Below are 17902 nucleotides of genomic sequence, written 5' to 3'. Positions count from 1 at the left end.
CCTCCAGACACTGAACCACAACCTCATCTAGACTATGCTTTAGAGACTGCTCCAGATCCTGCACTAGACACTTATCCAGACACACCTTCAGAAACTGCTTAAGATGCTTCCCCAGTCTATCCACTCCTCTAGACCCTGGTCCATATTCTGCAACAGATACTCCTCCAGACACTGAACCATACCCACCTCCAGACTTTGCTCCAGACACTGAACCATACCCACCTCCAGACTTTGCTCCAGACACTGAACCATACCCACCTCCAGACTTTGCTCCAGACACTGAACCATACCCACCTCCAGACTTTGCTCCAGACACTGCTGACACTCACCTAGGCTGGGCTTTCACAGTGAAGGCGTTAGTAGTAGAAGGTTTTTCTTCATGGGTCTCCAGTGTCTTCATGACTTCATTGAGGTTTGAATGTAGCTACAAAAGTTGAAGGAAATTTTTCATCAGAAAATTAAATATCTCTCAAACGGTTTTTATTACACTAAAACAGACAACATAGGCTGACACTTCCTGATTTCTACAGTTCACTTGTCAGCTTTGCTGTATAGCCTGGGGAACAGTTGTAGGAGTCATCTTCTTGTCATTTGATGGTGGCACAATGTCAGCTCTGCTATATGTGGCCTGGATGTGGCAGGATAGAAACACTGTACCCATAGGCGAGGTTCTGTATGCAGCTCCCCTGTCACCCCCTGGTCTCTGGTCACTATCGGGGTTCTGTATGCAGCTCCCCTGTCACCCTCTGGTCTCTGGTCACTATCGGGGTTCTGTATGCAGCTCCCCTGTCACCCCCTGGTCTCTGGTCTCTATCGGGGTTCTGTTTGCAGCTCCCCTGTCACCCCCTGGTCTCTGGTCACTATCGGGGTTCTGTATGCAGCTCCCCTGTCACCCCCTGGTCTCTGGTCACTATCGGGGTCCTGTATGCAGCTCCCCTGTCACCCCCTGGTCTCTGGTCACTATCGGGGTCCTGTATGCAGCTCCCCTGTCACCCCCTGGTCTCTGGTCACTATCGGGGTTCTGTATGCAGCTCCCCTGTCACCCCCTGGTCTCTGGTCTCTATCAGGGTCCTGTATGCAGCTCCCCTGTCACCCCCTGGTCTCTGGTCACTATCGGGGTCCTGTATGCAGCTCCCCTGTCACCCCCTGGTCTCTGGTCACTATCGGGGTCCTGTATGCAGCTTCCCTGTCACCCCCTGGTCTCTATCGGGGTCCTGTATGCAGCTCCCCTGTCACCCCCTGGTCACTATCGGGGTCCTGTATGCAGCTCCCCTGTCACCCCCTGGTCTCTGGTCACTATCGGGGTTCTGTATGCAGCTCCCCTGTCACCCCCTGGTCTCTGGTCACTATCGGGGTTCTGTATGCAGCTCCCCTGTCACCCCCTGGTCTCTGGTCACTATTGGGGTCCTGTATGCAGCTCCCCTGTCACCCCCTGGTCTCTGGTCTCTATCGGGGTTCTGTATGGAGCTCCCCTGTCACCCCCTGGTCTCTGGTCACTATCGGGGTTCTGTATGGAGCTCCCCTGTCACCCCCTGGTCTCTGGTCACTATCGGGGTTCTGTATGCAGCTCCCCTGTCACCCCCTGGTCTCTGGTCACTATCGGGGTTCTGTATGCAGCTCCCCTGTCACCCCCTGGTCTCTGGTCACTATCGGGGTTCTGTATGCAGCTCCCCTGTCACCCCCTGGTCTCTGGTCACTATCGGGGTCCTGTATGCAGCTCCCCTGTCACCCCCTGGTCTCTGGTCACTATCGGGGTTCTGTATGGAGCTCCCCTGTCACCCCCTGGTCTCTGGTCACTATCGGGGTTCTGTATGCAGCTCCCCTGTCACCCCCTGGTCTCTGGTCACTATCAGGGTTATGTTTGCAGCTCCCCTGTCACCCCCTGGTCTCTGGTCACTATCGGGGTCCTGTATGCAGCTCCCCTGTCACCCCCTGGTCTCTGATCACTATCGGGGTCCTGTATGGAGCTCCCCTGTCACCCCCTAGTCTCTGGTCACTATCGGGGTTCTGTATGTAGCTCCCCTGTCACCCCCTGGTCTCTGGTCACTATCGGGGTCCTGTATGGAGCTCCCCTGTCACCCCCTAGTCTCTGGTCACTATCGGGGTTCTGTATGCAGCTCCCCTGTCACCCCCTGGTCACTATCGGGGTTCTGTTTGCAGCTCCCCTGTCACCCCCTGGTCTCTGGTCACTATCGGGGTTCTGTATGGAGCTCCCCTGTCACCCCCTGGTCTCTGGTCACTATCGGGGTCCTGTATGCAGCTCCCCTGTCACCCCCTGGTCTCTATCGGGGTCCTGTATGCAGCTCCCCTGTCACCCCCTGGTCACTATCGGGGTTCTGTACGCAGCTCCCCTGTCACCCCCTGGTCTCTGGTCACTATCGGGGTCCTGTATGCAGCTCCCCTGTCACCCCCTGGTCACTATCTGGGTTATGTTTGCAGCTCCCCTGTCACCCCCTGGTCTCTGGTCACTATCGGGGTTCTGTATGCAGCTCCCCTGTCACCCCCTGGTCTCTGGTCACTATCGGGGTCCTGTATGCAGCTCCCCTGTCACCCCCTGGTCTCTGATCACTATCGGGGTCCTGTATGCAGCTCCCCTGTCACCCCCTGGTCTCTGGTCACTATCGGGGTCCTGTATGCAGCTCCCCTGTCACCCCCTGGTCTCTGGTCACTATCGGGGTTATGTTTGCAGCTCCCCTGTCACCCCCTGGTCTCTGGTCACTATCGGGGTTCTGTATGCAGCTCCCCTGTCACCCCCTGGTCTCTGGTCACTATCGGGGTTCTGTATGCAGCTCCCCTGTCACCCCCTGGTCTCTGGTCACTATCGGGGTCCTGTATGCAGCTCCCCTGTCACCCCCTGGTCTCTGGTCACTATCGGGGTCCTGTATGCAGCTCCCCTGTCACCCCCTGGTCTCTGGTCACTATCGGGGTTCTGTATGCAGCTCCCCTGTCACCCCCTGGTCTCTGGTCACTATTGGGGTTCTGTATGCAGCTCCCCTGTCACCCCCTGGTCTCTGGTCACTATCGGGGTTCTGTATGCAGCTCCCCTGTCACCCCCTGGTCTCTGGTCACTATCGGGGTTCTGTATGCAGCTCCCCCGTCACCCCCTGGTCTCTGGTCACTATCGGGGTTATGTTTGCAGCTCCCCTGTCACCCCCTGGTCTCTATCGGGGTCCTGTATGCAGCTCCCCTGTCACCCCCTGGTCTCTGGTCACTATCTGGGTTCTGTTTGCAGCTCCCCTGTCACCCCCTGGTCTCTGGTCACTATCGGGGTTCTGTATGCAGCTCCCCTGTCACCCCCTGGTCTCTGGTCACTATCGGGGTCCTGTATGCAGCTCCCCTGTCACCCCCTGGTCTCTATCGGGGTTATGTTTGCAGCTCCCCTGTCACCCCCTGGTCTCTGGTCACTATCGGGGTTCTGTATGCAGCTCCCCTGTCACCCCCTGGTCTCTGGTCTCTATCGGGGTTATGTTTGCAGCTCCCCTGTCACCCCCTGGTCTCTGGTCACTATCGGGGTTATGTTTGCAGCTCCCCTGTCACCCCCTGGTCTCTGGTCACTATCGGGGTCCTGTATGCAGCTCCCCTGTCACCCCCTGGTCTCTGGTCACTATCGGGGTTCTTTATGCAGCTCCCCTGTCACCCCCTGGTCTCTGGTCACTATCGGGGTCCTGTATGCAGCTCCCCTGTCACCCCCTGGTCTCTGGTCACTATCGGGGTCCTGTATGCAGCTCCCCTGTCACCCCCTGGTCTCTGGTCTCTATCGGGGTCCTGTATGCAGCTCCCCTGTCACCCCCTGGTCTCTGGTCACTATCGGGGTTATGTTTGCAGCTCCCCTGTCACCCCCTGGTCTCTGGTCACTATCGGGGTTCTGTATGCAGCTCCCCTGTCACCCCCTGGTCTCTGGTCACTATCGGGGTTATGTTTGCAGCTCCCCTGTCACCCCCTGGTCTCTGGTCACTATCGGGGTTATGTTTGCAGCTCCCCTGTCACCCCCTGGTCTCTGGTCACTATCGGGGTCCTGTATGCAGCTCCCCTGTCACCCCCTGGTCTCTGGTCACTATCGGGGTCCTGTTTGCAGCTCCCCTGTCACCCCCTGGTCTCTGGTCACTATCGGGGTTCTGTATGCAGCTCCCCTGTCACCCCCTGGTCTCTGGTCACTATCGGGGTCCTGTTTGCAGCTCCCCTGTCACCCCCTGGTCTCTGGTCACTATCGGGGTTATGTTTGCAGCTCCCCTGTCACCCCCTGGTCTCTGGTCACTATCGGGGTCCTGTATGCAGCTCCCCTGTCACCCCCTGGTCTCTGGTCACTATCGGGGTCCTGTTTGCAGCTCCCCTGTCACCCCCTGGTCTCTGGTCACTATCTGGGTTCTGTTTGCAGCTCCCCTGTCACCCCCTGGTCTCTGGTCACTATCGGGGTTATGTTTTCAGCTCCCCCGTCACCCCCTGGTCTCTGGTCACTATCACTGGAGACTGTGTTACTCTGTGGACACGATTCTGTTTATTAACCCCCGTTTGCTGCCGCTCACACGCTCCCGCTACACTGTCTATACATAAAGGACAGGAAGGAAGTGTGTGCCGCCAACATGGCTGACCCAGAACATTTTTAAAAATAAAAAACTACAATGAAACATTAAAAAAGAACAAACGTCTGAAGCTGGGGCCACATCTGGGGTCAGGGTCTTACCTTACTCATCTCTTTATGGAAGGTCTCCTCCAGCCCAGCAATATTCTGGTACGTATTCACATAGAAACCAACGCGGCTGCCAAATCAAACAAACATTTATTGTCATTTCCCATCAAAAAGCAGAATTTGAGATTTTATGATCTCCAGGACTCCAGTCACATCCAGACTCCCCCCCTCCCCCCCTATAATTATTGTCTTAGTGTCACACACATAAAATTGGACAAAAAAAACCCTACAATCGGGTCCTGTCTACAGCGGCACCTCCACTTTTAAGTATCCTCAGGGCCAAAAAACTCTATTTTCAACTTAAAGAGCTTTTCCAGAATTACATTTATTACACATAATGAGCAGGCAATGAGGAGCTTAAAAATGTATCATGTATCAATTCTTCAGCGTTTTCAATTCATCTGCTTGCTGTCAGTGAAAGGAAAATTATTGGTTTACATTATAAAGCTGAAACCCCCCTTCTTGCCCTAGTTGTGCTGACACGGCTGGGGGTCTGTTGCAGTGTGTCAGTGTAGGTAACAGCTTGGAGTCCGCATTGTGTTTTGCTCATGGAAGATTGCCCGAACCAATGCACAAGCACCACTTTCATTTATTGACAGCAAGCAGATTTCTTTATAAAATGGTGAGAAATTAATACACAATTTATACCACAAAGTTGCAGAATGTTTCATTAACGGTTCAGACCTTTAATAAAAAACTTTATTACTGTTGCCCCAGGAAAATACGCCACCGAACAGTGCCCCATATTTCTGGGTTGTGGCATGGAGGATGAATGCAGACTTTCATGCATTGCTCATTTTTACCTACCTGTTCCATAAGGACGGCAGCTCCTCCTGTAAGTCCGCATTCATCTCCTCAAACACTTTCTGGGATTTTAGCAGCTCTTCTTCAGCCTACTCACCAAAGAGAAAGAAAATCAGACCAAGAGGAACAATAAGGTTACGTTCCTTCCTAGGAGCTGGAGACCTGTGCTGCGGCTGCCCCTCTTCCCCTCTCACAGCATGACTCGTGCACAGCCTGAGAGTAAGGCAAGGAACCTGCAGCTACATCTCCCCTCCCTCCTTCTCCCCTATGTCCTCAGTTACTCTGTTACTGGTCAGCTGTTTAAGGAGGCCTCCTTACAGCTTACCAAGCACATCGCAGTCCATTGGATATTGGTATTGAAGCTCAGGCCCATTCGGACCACTGACTCCTGTCTCTTCCAGCAGGGGTGCCGGGAGTTGGACCCCCATCGATCTGATATTGATGACCTATCCTAAGACTGGACCTTTAATATAAAAATCTCAAACAACCCCTTTAAGGTTATGCTTTAGGTTTATAAAGGTTATGCAGCCATCACTTGGATGTTTTTGGTCCCCACAGTCCTCGTGGTTTCTAACTACTCCATTGACTTCTGATAATGGGTCAAGCAGGGTCCAGGGGGCCCAAAATGGTGTCACACCACCCCTGATGTCAGCTATACAATGTAACTCTTGCATTGTTTATAAATAAGATATTAGTAATCACAGGCGGATACAAATGTAACAACACACAAGACACAATGTAGACAAGTCCACGGAACGCCACAGACACACAACTACCAGGAATGTCACAAGAGCTCGGGATTCACAGACAGGACAGGGACGGACACCAGGTCCCCGCTGCCCAGGGAAATTATCTGCTGGGGCAATATCAGTATGGTTATCAGATTTCAGGAAATAAAGTTTATAGGTTATATACTGAGAAGTTCTGCAACTCTTTTCAATGACTCATTGTTTTTACGATTTCTGCTTGCTGTCATTGACTAGAAGCCCTTATTGGATATATAAGCAGATGATGAGGTCTGCCCCGGTTGTGTGATACTCACACAGAGGGATTGCTATCAGAGCTCTGCATCCCTGCGGTGATGACATAAAGAATGACGGCTTCTATTCAAGGACAGAATCAGAGGTCTTGAAAACAATGATAAATATATATATGTAATTGTAGAATTTCATTTTCAGGCGGATAAGCTTGATATAAAATTACTGCAGTGAGTGATAATAACCTGAAAACCTCAAGGAGAGCAGCACAGTGTAATGGATGCAAAAAGGGGACGTTATGTCAGGGGTAGGGGGGATATGCCATCTGCTGCTGCCCCCCAAAGAGAGGCTCGTGAGGGAGACAACATGGAAGTGTTGGGTCATTCTGAACGACTACGACTCCGGTCATGGACAGAGATGATGTGACATTCCCCTAGAGGTACGACATATAGTTCAGAGATCTGAGCTCAGTCCACAGCAGCCGCCTCAATCATCAAGAATGGCAAACAATCAAAAGTTATCTTTTTCAGATTTTTTTATGTCTAAGAATTTGGTTTATTTCTGGTGTCATCGCCACGTGCTGCAGAAAATCCTGGGAGAAAACGACAAGATCTCCCCCAAGAGAAGAGTCCACAGTGACAGAAAGTGTCAGGACGATGTCACAGAGCAACGGGGGAGAAGAAGAAAACAACAAGGGGATCAGGATATAATAGTCTCCAAGGGTGTATCACACATACGAGGCTTAGATACACAGCTCAGCAGACAGTATCACACATACGAGGCTTAGGTACACCAGCTCAGCAGACTGTATCACACATACGAGGCTTAGATACACCAGCTCAGCAGACAGTATTACACATGATAGACTTCAATACTTCAGGTCAGCAGACAGTATCACACATGATGGGCTTAGATACACAGCTCAGCAGACTGTATCACACATGATAGGCTTAGATACACCAGCTCAGCAGACAGTATCACACATGATGGGCTTAGGTACTTCAAGTCAGCAGACAGTATCACACATGACAGGCTTAGATACACCAGCTCAGCAGACAGTATCACACATGATGGGCTTAGATACTTCAGGTCAGCAGCCAGTATCACACATGATGGGCTTAGATACTTCAGGTCAGCAGCCAGTATCACACATGGTAGGATCACATACACAGAGAGCTCAGCAGACAGTATTGGGTTTTTTCAATTGGTCAAAGGGACCATTAATTGTCTCTGGGTTGACACGTGCTACTGAATATATCAATTAAAATGTAACGTTTATTATATACCCATAAAACATATAACTAGAACTCGCACATTAAAATTGTCAGTGGTGCCTGCCCTATTGCAATTGTATCTTCTAGGCCTATAAGTATATAATATAAGATACAATTGCAATAGGGCAGGCACCACTGACAATTTTAATGTGCGAGTTCTAGTTATATGTTTTATGGGTATATAATAAACGTTACATTTTAATTGATATATTCAGTAGCACGTGTCAACCCAGAGACAATTAATGGTCCCTTTGACCAATTGAAAAAACCCAGTACACTGAGTCTCAACACGTGCTAGCGGGTCTTATGTAATTTCTGCAGCAGACAGTATCACACATGATGGGATCACACACAGAGCTCAGCAGACAGTATCACACATGGTAGGCTTAGATACACCAGCTCAGCAGACAGTATCACACATGATGGGCTTAGATACTTCAGGTCAGCAGACAGTATCACACATGATGGGCTTAGATACTTCAGGTCAGCAGACAGTATCACACATGATGGGCTTAGATACTTCAGGTCAGCAGACAGTATCACACATGATGGGCTTAGATACTTCAGGTCAGCAGACAGTATCACACATGATGGGCTTAGATACTTCAGGTCAGCAGACAGTATCACACATGATGGGCTTAGATACTTCAGGTCAGCAGACAGTATCACACATGATAGGCTTAGATACTTCAGGTCAGCAGACAGTATCACACATGATAGGCTTAGATACTTCAGGTCAGCAGACAGTATCACACATGATGGGCTTAGATACTTCAGGTCAGCAGCTCTCTGTCGCTGGTGATGACTGGCTATGCTGTTATAGACTGCTGAGACTGAGCGCAGCTCTGAAGACACACAGTGACTATCTGCACATGCTGGGTTAGGACTTATCCAGGGAGTCACCTGGTTTCGGAGTAGATTAGTCTGGGCAACCAGATGTGCCTGTATTTTCCCCTGGCACCACTGAGGTGCGGCCTTTTCAAGCAACGACACGGGCTGCAAGCGATTAACGTAGAGGAAGAGACAGAGAAAAAGGACAGAAGAAGAGACTTCAATATGTGACATTCAGTGAGGCAACCAGGAGCAAGTGCCAGGGATGTGCCATCTTGTGCGGCATGCCAAGAGAGAAGCAATTAGATTTCCACACAGAAAGAACTGCTGCAGCAGACTAAATGATAACTGCGGAGAACAACGAGAGCCATTAGTCACAGATCACGACCTGCGGACAGTCCGACAGTCGCAGTTTATGCCTTTCATTAGGTCAAATCAGTGTTAATTATCATGCACAAGACACAGAGGATGTGAGGCCGACGCTCCACATTTACTGATCCTGACTTATGCCACATACTCCGGTCACAACCAAAGCTGCATTCCCAAATTCTGCTAGCTGAAATTATGGTCATGAAAGAGCCGCAATGACAGACACAACCCAAACATATATACTGGGCAGATACCAAACCAGTGGGGGCCAGCAGAGAAAGCGGACAGAAAAACAGCAGAATTGTCAATGCAGCTTTGGAGGTGACTTGAGTATGAGGCATCATATAATAAGGATCATTAAAAATAACCCTTATACGGTCCAGAAGAGCTGCACGTTTGCAGTGTTTTCACTATAATGCAGGGAGAGGTTACAGAAGAGATCGGCTTCTACAGTCTGATGCGATGAGCGGAGGAGCGCCACAACCCAAACCAACCAATCAGAGGCTCCCGGGGGTCTGATCACCGGACATGTGAATGTCTGAATGGTTGCTGAGAGTGAAAGCACATTTACTACATCAGGTAAGGGATCGTCCCATGAAGATCCGGCAGGGATGGAGATCAGGACGGTACCTTGGCAATTTTTGTGTCATCCTTCTTTTTTGCATTTTGTAGGGATTCAAAGTGATGTCTTGCACTGTCGTAATCCACCAGCTTCCTCCCCCGTTTTGCAATGCGGGACTGAGGAAGCAAAAAGGGAGCAGAGGAAAGTTCTGATCAGACACAATATCCTATATACAGTAAAGAGAAAGAAGGGGGAAACATGGGAGGGAGGGAGAAAGAAAGGAAGAGAGGAAGGAAGGAAAAGAGGAAGGGAGAGAGGGCGGAAGGAAAGAAAAGAGGAAGGAAGGGAGAGAGGGCGGAAGGAAGGGAGAGAGGGCGGAAGGAAGGGAGAGAGGAAGGAAGGGAGAGAGGGAGGAAGGGAGAGAGGGAGGAAGGACATAACGAAAGGAGAGAGGAAAGAATGAAGAAAACAGAGAAGGGCGAAAGGAAGCAAGGAAGGAAAGAAGGGAGAGAGGGAGGAAGGACAGAACAGAGGGAGAAGGAAAGAATAAAAAACACAAAAAGGAAGGAAAGAAAGAAGAGTAGAGAAACGGAAAATACATGATTAAGGGAAAGGGGCAGGAAAGAAGGAAGGACAAAAGGAAGGATAGAAGGAAGGACAAAATGAAGGATAGAAGGAAGGAAGAAAACAGGGAAGGACAAAGGAAGGAAGGAAGAAAGGAAAGATGGAGGGAAGGAAGGAAGGATGCAGTTGACAGAAGAATAAAGGACAGGATTGAGGGAAGATGGCAGGAAGGAAGAAAGAACAAAAGGAAGAGAAGAAGGACAGAAGGAAGGACAGGATAGGGAAATGGGTAGGAATGAAGGAAAAAAGGAAGAAAGAATGGTAGGAAGGAAGGAAGCAGGGAGGAGACAGAAAGGACCATTTTATTCTTTATACATTTCTAATCATAGTTCTCAAAAGTGAATCAGAAATTGAAAAGTCTGAAAATGAGGGGAATGGTCTGGGAAAACAGACATTTTCCTCCCAGCGTGTGCTGGACCAATTTGCAGCCAGGAGGGGTCAAATACCAGACTGGATTTTAATTGCAGTTCCGGGTTTTTGGCAGCACCTGGCTGTCCTTAAATAGGCAGCTGGGCTCAGCAGCAGGATCTCTGTGTTGGGATCTGAGGCTTGGTGCCAGGTTGGAGGGCTGAGACCCATGTGCCGAGGAAACAGGCCTCCTAAAGCCTGCCGTGGACTGCTGGAGGCAGAAATGACATCAAGGTGACTTGTCTTATATGAACTTTCCATTGTGTGTGAAGTAAACACCAAGACTGCAAAGTAACACATTGTTTTGTGCATTTGCCTCAAGTGTGAATAAACACTGAAGTTTTGCGTTAAGAACTTGTCTTTTGCCTCTGTACTGCGCCTGCTTACCCCATCTACCAGAGCGAAACACCACAATTGGTGGAGGATGCGGGCATTCGCAGTGAGGCAGGCGTGATCGCCGAAGTATTGTTGTTTTTCTTTTTTGCTCTGGGCACGATTGTATGTCTTGCATTAAACCCGCAAGGTCATAATGAAAAAAAATTAACCCTTTCGTCCTTTACGTCACGTTCATTCGATTTGCCATAAAGTGAGTTCTGAATAATGAGGAGCCCCCAGGGGCAGTTTTCCGCAATGAGGCGGCCGCTCCCTCCACCGTGATGGATGAAGGTATGAAGTTGATGACAGGGGCTGCTTACCTTGATGTCAGGGAACTGGCCAAGATAGGTGTCCATGGTTAGGAGGGCCTGGTCCACGAGCTTCTGGTGATAGTCCGTCCATAACAGGTCATTGTTCTGCCGAAGAAACATTGCACTTATTAGTGATATCTGCCTGATTACAGTGAAGGGGAGGGAGTCTACTGCTCCCTGTTATCAGGCAGACTATAGGGATCTGCAATGGGATGACTTCTGCCTCTATGATCTCTACTTTTAGTCTGGCTGCCGATCCTCTGAGGACTTTGGGCTCACTGGCCCTTTAAGAGCAGACATGTTTATAGAGTGGGTCCTTGTCTCATGGGGTCCGTGCTGAGATTCAGAAGATTTTGCTCTAATAACTTCACATTCTTCAGACCCAGAATGTTTGGATCTATCTGAAGTTTTAATTTTTCTGGACATCACGTGCGGATGATTTAATACAGAAGAGATCTGCTCGTAATAAACGCCAGAAATAACTTTTACGGACGCCCATAAGCTTCTCATATAAGTGATATAAACCAGAATCAGTGTCCCCCATGAGAGGCTTAGACACAAGAGATCAGCATACAGTATCCAACATAACAGGTTTAGATATATTGGATAAACACAGTATCACACATGAAAGGCTTAGATACAGCAAGTCATCATGCAGTATCATATATGATTGAGGATCAGTATAAAACATTACAGGCTTAGATACAGTGACTCAGCAGATGGCATCTAATACGACAGGCTTAGATACACATCTCATCATGCAACTGGGTTTTAGATATACTGGATCAGCAGAGACAGGGGTGGAACTACCGCTGCAGCAGCTGCTATGGGGCCCGCGGTGGGGTGGGGCCCGGCATCGCCTGTCAGTAAACGCAATAATGATTACTGTGTACTGACGGGTGAGGCCCGGGCTGTATTGGATGTCTACCATTTCCCAGCCTATGCAGGGGCCATACAGTGAAATCATTGTGCCTGCCGAGTAGAACAGTCCACGGGCCAAGGATCAGTCCCTGCGTGTGCGCTCTCTCCGCTTAGAAGGCGCAATGATGTCACGATATTGCGCCTACTGGGGAGACGGGTGCTCCATTCATCGGGGAATGAGGAAAGAAGTGTATTATTTTTTATTTATTTTATTTATACCACAGGGACTTCATAATTGTAAAGGTGGCACTAAGGGGGCATAACTACTATGTGGGGGGGGGGCTAAGGGGGCATAACTACTGTGTGGTAGCACCAAGGGGGCATAACTACTGTGTGGGGGGGCACTAAGGGGGCATAACTACTGTGTAATAGCACCAAGAGGGCATAACTACTGTGTGGGGGGGCACTAAGGCGGCATAACTACTGTGTGGTAGCACCAAGAGGGCATAACTACTGTGTGGGGGGGCACTAAGGGGGCATAACTACTGTGTGGGGGCTCTAAGGGGGCATAACTACTGTGTGGGGGCACTAAGGTGGCATAACTACTGTGTGGGGGCACCAAGTGGGCATAACTACTGTGTGGGGGCACCAAGGGGGCATAACTACTGTGTGGGGAAACTAATGGGGCATAACTGCTGTGTGGGGATCACTAAGGGGGCATAACTACTGTGTGGGGGGGGGTACTAAGGGGGCATAACTACTGTGTGGGGGGGGTACTAAGGGGGCATAACTACTGTGTGGGGAAACTAAGGGGGCATAATTACTGTGTGTGGGGGGGTACTAAGGGGGCATAACTACTGTGTGGTGGCACCAAGGGGCATAACAGCGAGTATGGGCGGTCTTGACTAGCCACGGGAGGAAGTTTGCAGGGATGTTGCTTGGGGGAGGGACCATTCAAAAATTATTAAAAAAACTAGACAAAAAAAAAGCAAGAGAAATAAAAATAAAAAAGGAAAACTAAAGAGAGAAGCACCCCTGACCTCTGCGATCTTGTTGGTCTCCTCTCTCCCCGGCCAGTCCGGCTCGTAGATCTCTTGCAGACATTCGGTCAGTTTCTTGGAGGAGTCGTGCATTGCTGAAATAGAGAGAAAAAAATTATTCATTTCATTGGTGGGTTTCTTTGCAAATTGCAAAAATAAAAATAAAAATATGAAAAGTCTCCTGATGACTGAAGAATGAGCCCCAGACGTCTGTGACGACAATCAGGACACCGCATCAATGACAAGTAGGGATTAGGGGGGCACCTGGGCATTAAGGGGTCACCCCCTCCCCCCTCTACTGCTGGGTCATGGCCAATGTAGTGGACAAGCTTTATGTCAGATCACTGGGACTACACAAGGATTTCCATCCACAGGGGCCACCCGCCAAAACGCATGCAACAGGGGCCCTAAAGACCTTCTAGCACCCTCCTCAAAATAGTCCTGCGCATGCTACGGATACCGAAGAGGACGCTCTCTTCCATAGACAGCGCCACACCGGCCCTCGGGTTGTATCTCATATTGCAGTTCAGCTCTATTGTCGCGAATAGGGCTGAGTTCCAATACCACATACAACCTGCGGACAAGTGTGGCGCTGTTTAGGATAGAGCCAGTCACTTATGCAGAGCAAGAAGAAAACAATGTCCACCCAATGGTCAGCAGATCCGCTCTCCGGACAATGGCTGAAATCGGTTTGAAAATCAGAATATGCTCTTTTAATCCAGAAACTTTAGCTTGATGCTTGAAAACTATGAACCGGCTTCTGTTGATGTATCTATTACTTTTCTCATGTGTCTCTAAGAGATACTTTCTCCACTTCTGGCTTGTCCAGATTTGAGCAGGCCGACTCCTTGTCTTATGACGCCAGCCTACTGGCCACATTCCTGCTGGTGACCTATAGCGCCTCAAAGCAAACGATGCCCACCACGACACCTCAAAATCCTGCACCCGTCCCTCGTCCTCTGCACCTGCTTTGTTCCAGTAAACAGGGCAGCCCTCAAGGTTTTCACCTTTGGGAATAAACGGGAATCATCTCTGATAACGGGATAAAGTGGACATTCCAGGAAAACTCCCATCAGATGGCAAAAGGGGCAAATGCCCCAGGACCTTGTCCTCCAGGATGACCCACGGCATGGTCTTTGTCCAATTCTCTGAAGCTACAGTGCCTGAGGATCCTCCGGTGGGTCCAGGCTGCAGGCATTAAAGGTCCAGCAGAAGATGACCTTATTTGGAGATGACTTAGCGCAATTGTTTGTCCCCAAGTAATTTTTATGGGATGATTCAGTAATAACCTCTTAGATGTATAAAGATTACAATGTAATTATAAGGAGAAGTGGACATCATGAAGAGTGGCCCTCATAAACATCATCTTCTATGGTGGGTCCAAAGAAACCCAGCCCAGCACCACTGATGATGCCTGGTTAGAACACTCAAGACCTGAGCCCTGGGCATTATACAGCACTGTTATTAAGGGGGCCTGCCAGGACATCAATACGAGATCAATGAGGGTCCGACACCCAGCACCCACACCCATCAGCTGCTTTGGGTAGCCACCGACCCTGGAAACTATGCAGTAGACCGAGCTGGAAGCAGAAGGCTTCATACACCGTGCAGTGGCCGCACCGGGGTCTGCAGCTCAGATCCCATTCAAGTGAAGGGAAGCTGAGCAGCAATACTTAGGAGCCTGGATCTACACAGTGGATAGCCTCCAGGGCCAGCGACTGCCCAAGGGTGGGGGTGCAGAGTGTCAGACCCCAACCGATCTGATATCAATGACCTATCCTGAGCATTGGTCCTCAGTATCTAAGTACCTGAACACCCCTTTAGGGCAGTGTATGTGGTATTATTAGTGCACTGTGTGGCACTATTACTTACCTGCAATATACAGCACCCCTGTTATTTGGGCACATTCTCCGAGCACTGTATGGCACCGATATGGGTGCATGTTATAGTACTTTTTAAAAGCTATTTACGATTTGCAGTCTTGTAATAGATTGTAGCTGGGAATGGTGGCCATAATGCAAGCACGAGCCGCTAATACACCTGCGTGAAATTGTCCTTCGCTTGTTTTTTTTTTTCTGATCTAGCCTTTGCAATTTTGCTCGGGAACCCCCCAAAAAACCTTGATCAGGCCCAGTTTGGAGGTTAGAATATAGGAGCTGCTGCAGAGGTTACTATGTACAATAATATGATACAGCTTGATACATTGTGATCCGTCCCCCCTCCCTGTAACTACGCATAGTAACCCATCAGGCATCTAGGAGCGCTGGGCATCGGCCCTGCAGGAGCAGCGCTCGCTGCCACCCAGATTCCCAGACGGGATTGTCCTCGTACAGGTCGTTTTCTTCCTCTGAATGTACAGTTCTAGATAAAAGGACGAGCAGAATCTTCACATCTGCAGGGAATTACTCACCTTTTACTGAAGTCAGATATGTCCTGAGGTCCTTTTGAAGTTTGCTGCCTTCTGTCTGTAAAATAAGGTTGGGGGAGGGGGATAGTATTATATTAAATCACTTTAATCGAGATCATATGGAAAAAACATCCAGAAAAATTGTTACATTGTATCAATCATCATACTATGGCACAAGTGAGACAACCCTTACCATTAGCGTGGTCTGTACGCCAGTGACCACAGCCGGTCCGACCATCTGTGCCACGGTCACATGACCTCGCACCTATAAATCTGCCTAACTGTGCAGCGATCCAGGGGTCTGTACTGCAGATGTCCAGGTGGGTGAAAACTGTAGGAGTTGTAGTGGAGGCCATACTGGTTGTAATGACCCAGCTTTCCCAGAAAGAGGTAAAAAATGACTTAAAGGGAAGGTCTACTTTTTAAGTCCAAGATTCTGAACTGAATAACTTCTTAATGTATCTTTATAGCAGTCGGTGCTCCTTTTTACTGATACACGGCTCCAAATCCCCTGCAAAGACTCAGAATTAAATGGCAAAATTTAGCCAGCCTTCATCCGCCACTAGAGGGAGCTCAGGATCTAGCTGCATACTGGGATATTATTCAGTTCAATGTATAACAGCATGCAGTGAGCGCCCCCTAATGGTGGCTGCAGGCAGACTGAATGCGCAGATTTACTTCTACAGCTTTGCTGGGGATTTGGAGCTCTGTATCAGAAAATGGAGCTCTGAATCCCAATAAAGACACCTTAAGAAATTAATCAGCACAGAATTTTGTGCAAGGGTTGATGTTCCCATTAAGGCCGTCCTTGTAGGGAGCAGACTCCGGCACGTCAGAGGTTAATAATGATTGTATAGGTTCTGTGCGTGATCCAGCTGCGGGGGAGACACATGTGTTTTCTATCTGCAGTTCCTCCGGTTCCAATCCTATGTCATGCTTTTGCAGCATTCCTGAGTGGGGGGGGGGGTGTCCTCCTCGCTATCACTGCGGCCCCACCGCTGGCCGGGAGTCAAACGCGTCATGTGATTTGCGTTCCGTCCTTGTTATTTGCCCAATAAGGGGACATCTTGTCACCAGCCTCAATAACAATGACTCACGCCACATAGAAAACAAGTGCGGGTGTAACAAAATATACCCAAACCACAAATTACAAGCTGCACGTCCCCCGCCTGTACCTGCTCAGTACCATGGTGGCCGACAGAGCTCGTGGTACTAGGGGTGTAACCACAGGGGGGGCAGAGGTAGCTCATCCTTCTGGGCATTTGCAGGAGCAGAACAAAACATCATATTTAGACTGCTCCTGATAATTAAGATGCGCTTGTCCTGCTCTCTGCAACCTCTACCTATTGCTGTCAGCCATTTAGCGGGGCCCAACCTGCTGACAGTCTCCCTTTAGCCAACAGCATGTGACCCGCCGTGAGCTCCGATTCCAGGCCAGCGGCTGCGTCATTTACTGGAGGACCCTCAGATGCATCCTGTTTCTTTAGGTTTTTTCTCTAAATCCGGAGTTCTGTTTCATTTTCTTCATCAGTTTTGGCTCCTCGGATCCCGCGACGAGAAGAAAGCTTCCAGATGTGACAAGTCCTTGCTCAGCATCTCGCCTGTTGAGTCATTTCTGCACTGAGGATGAAGACATCGTCCGGGACACATTCCAACTTCCTGTATGAAGAAATCCTCCGACATTCACGTGTCAGCTAAGGGCACGCAGAAAAAACAAAGCCTGCCCTGCGCGGATCAGAACCGATGTGTCCATGTTACTAGATACTACTATTTCCCATAAAATAACAATTCTGGGGAATTTTTTTTCTTAGTTTCTCTGTTATTCCTCCTTGAAACGCATGACCACAGTCGTGGGTGTCCCCCCGAGTACTAGCAATCCTAGGGCTTATTTACACGGCAGATATTCACACCTGTGCGTTCTCCGTGCATCCACTGACTCCTACGTCTGTATTCAGGTGTCGTCGTCCCCACCGCCAAAGACCGTTGCACTACTTTGGTCCATTTTGCATTTTACTCAATGGGTCCATGCAGACCGGACAGCAGCGACGCCATCTGGACGCGCTCCGCATTTCACTGGCCCATTGCATAGAAAACTGATAAAAAGTCTGGGGGGAAAAAATAGATCCCTGCTCGGATGTTGGATGGGCACAGATGTGTGAATAAGCCCTTAGATGCCCCTTCGACAAGGGTTATCCCATCTTAGACAATGGGGGCATATTGCGAGTATCAGAGAGTGCACACCTTCGCTAGGATATCGGACTCCCATTGTCTGATAGGTGCGGGTCCCACTTCTGGGACCCGCACCTACAAGGAGAACGGAGCCAGGGAGAGTTGCGGCTGGGTTTCCCGGAGTCCGTCCACCACCAGGCGCA

At 49.6% G+C, this 17902-nt stretch overlaps 1 protein-coding gene across 6 annotated transcripts in view; it reads right to left on the bottom strand.

Annotated features, from left to right (window-relative positions):
* BIN1 (bridging integrator 1) overlaps positions 1-17902 on the bottom strand; it is a 97502-nt gene that overhangs the window by 26382 nt on the left and 53218 nt on the right. For 5 of the 6 annotated variants that reach the window (XM_040440951.1, XM_040440952.1, XM_040440953.1 and 2 more), the window contains exons 3-9: positions 15534-15588; positions 13124-13218; positions 11232-11327; positions 9573-9680; positions 5495-5580; positions 4682-4757; positions 330-424 (exon numbers count right to left, since the gene is read on the bottom strand). In XM_040440951.1, the coding sequence (XP_040296885.1) occupies positions 330-424; positions 4682-4757; positions 5495-5580; positions 9573-9680; positions 11232-11327; positions 13124-13218; positions 15534-15588 (611 nt within the window). Of the gene's footprint in view, positions 1-329; positions 425-4681; positions 4758-5494; positions 5581-8645; positions 8739-9572; positions 9681-11231; positions 11328-13123; positions 13219-15533; positions 15589-17902 lie in introns of all 6 variants that reach the window. The other variant, XM_040440957.1, reaches the window with a different exon arrangement.

Source organism: Bufo bufo, chromosome 7 (assembly GCF_905171765.1).
Source record: "Bufo bufo chromosome 7, aBufBuf1.1, whole genome shotgun sequence".
NCBI classification, from domain to species: domain Eukaryota; kingdom Metazoa; phylum Chordata; class Amphibia; order Anura; family Bufonidae; genus Bufo; species Bufo bufo.
Note: the sequence above shows the minus strand (reverse complement) of the source record. Positions and strands in the feature narration are given on the sequence as shown.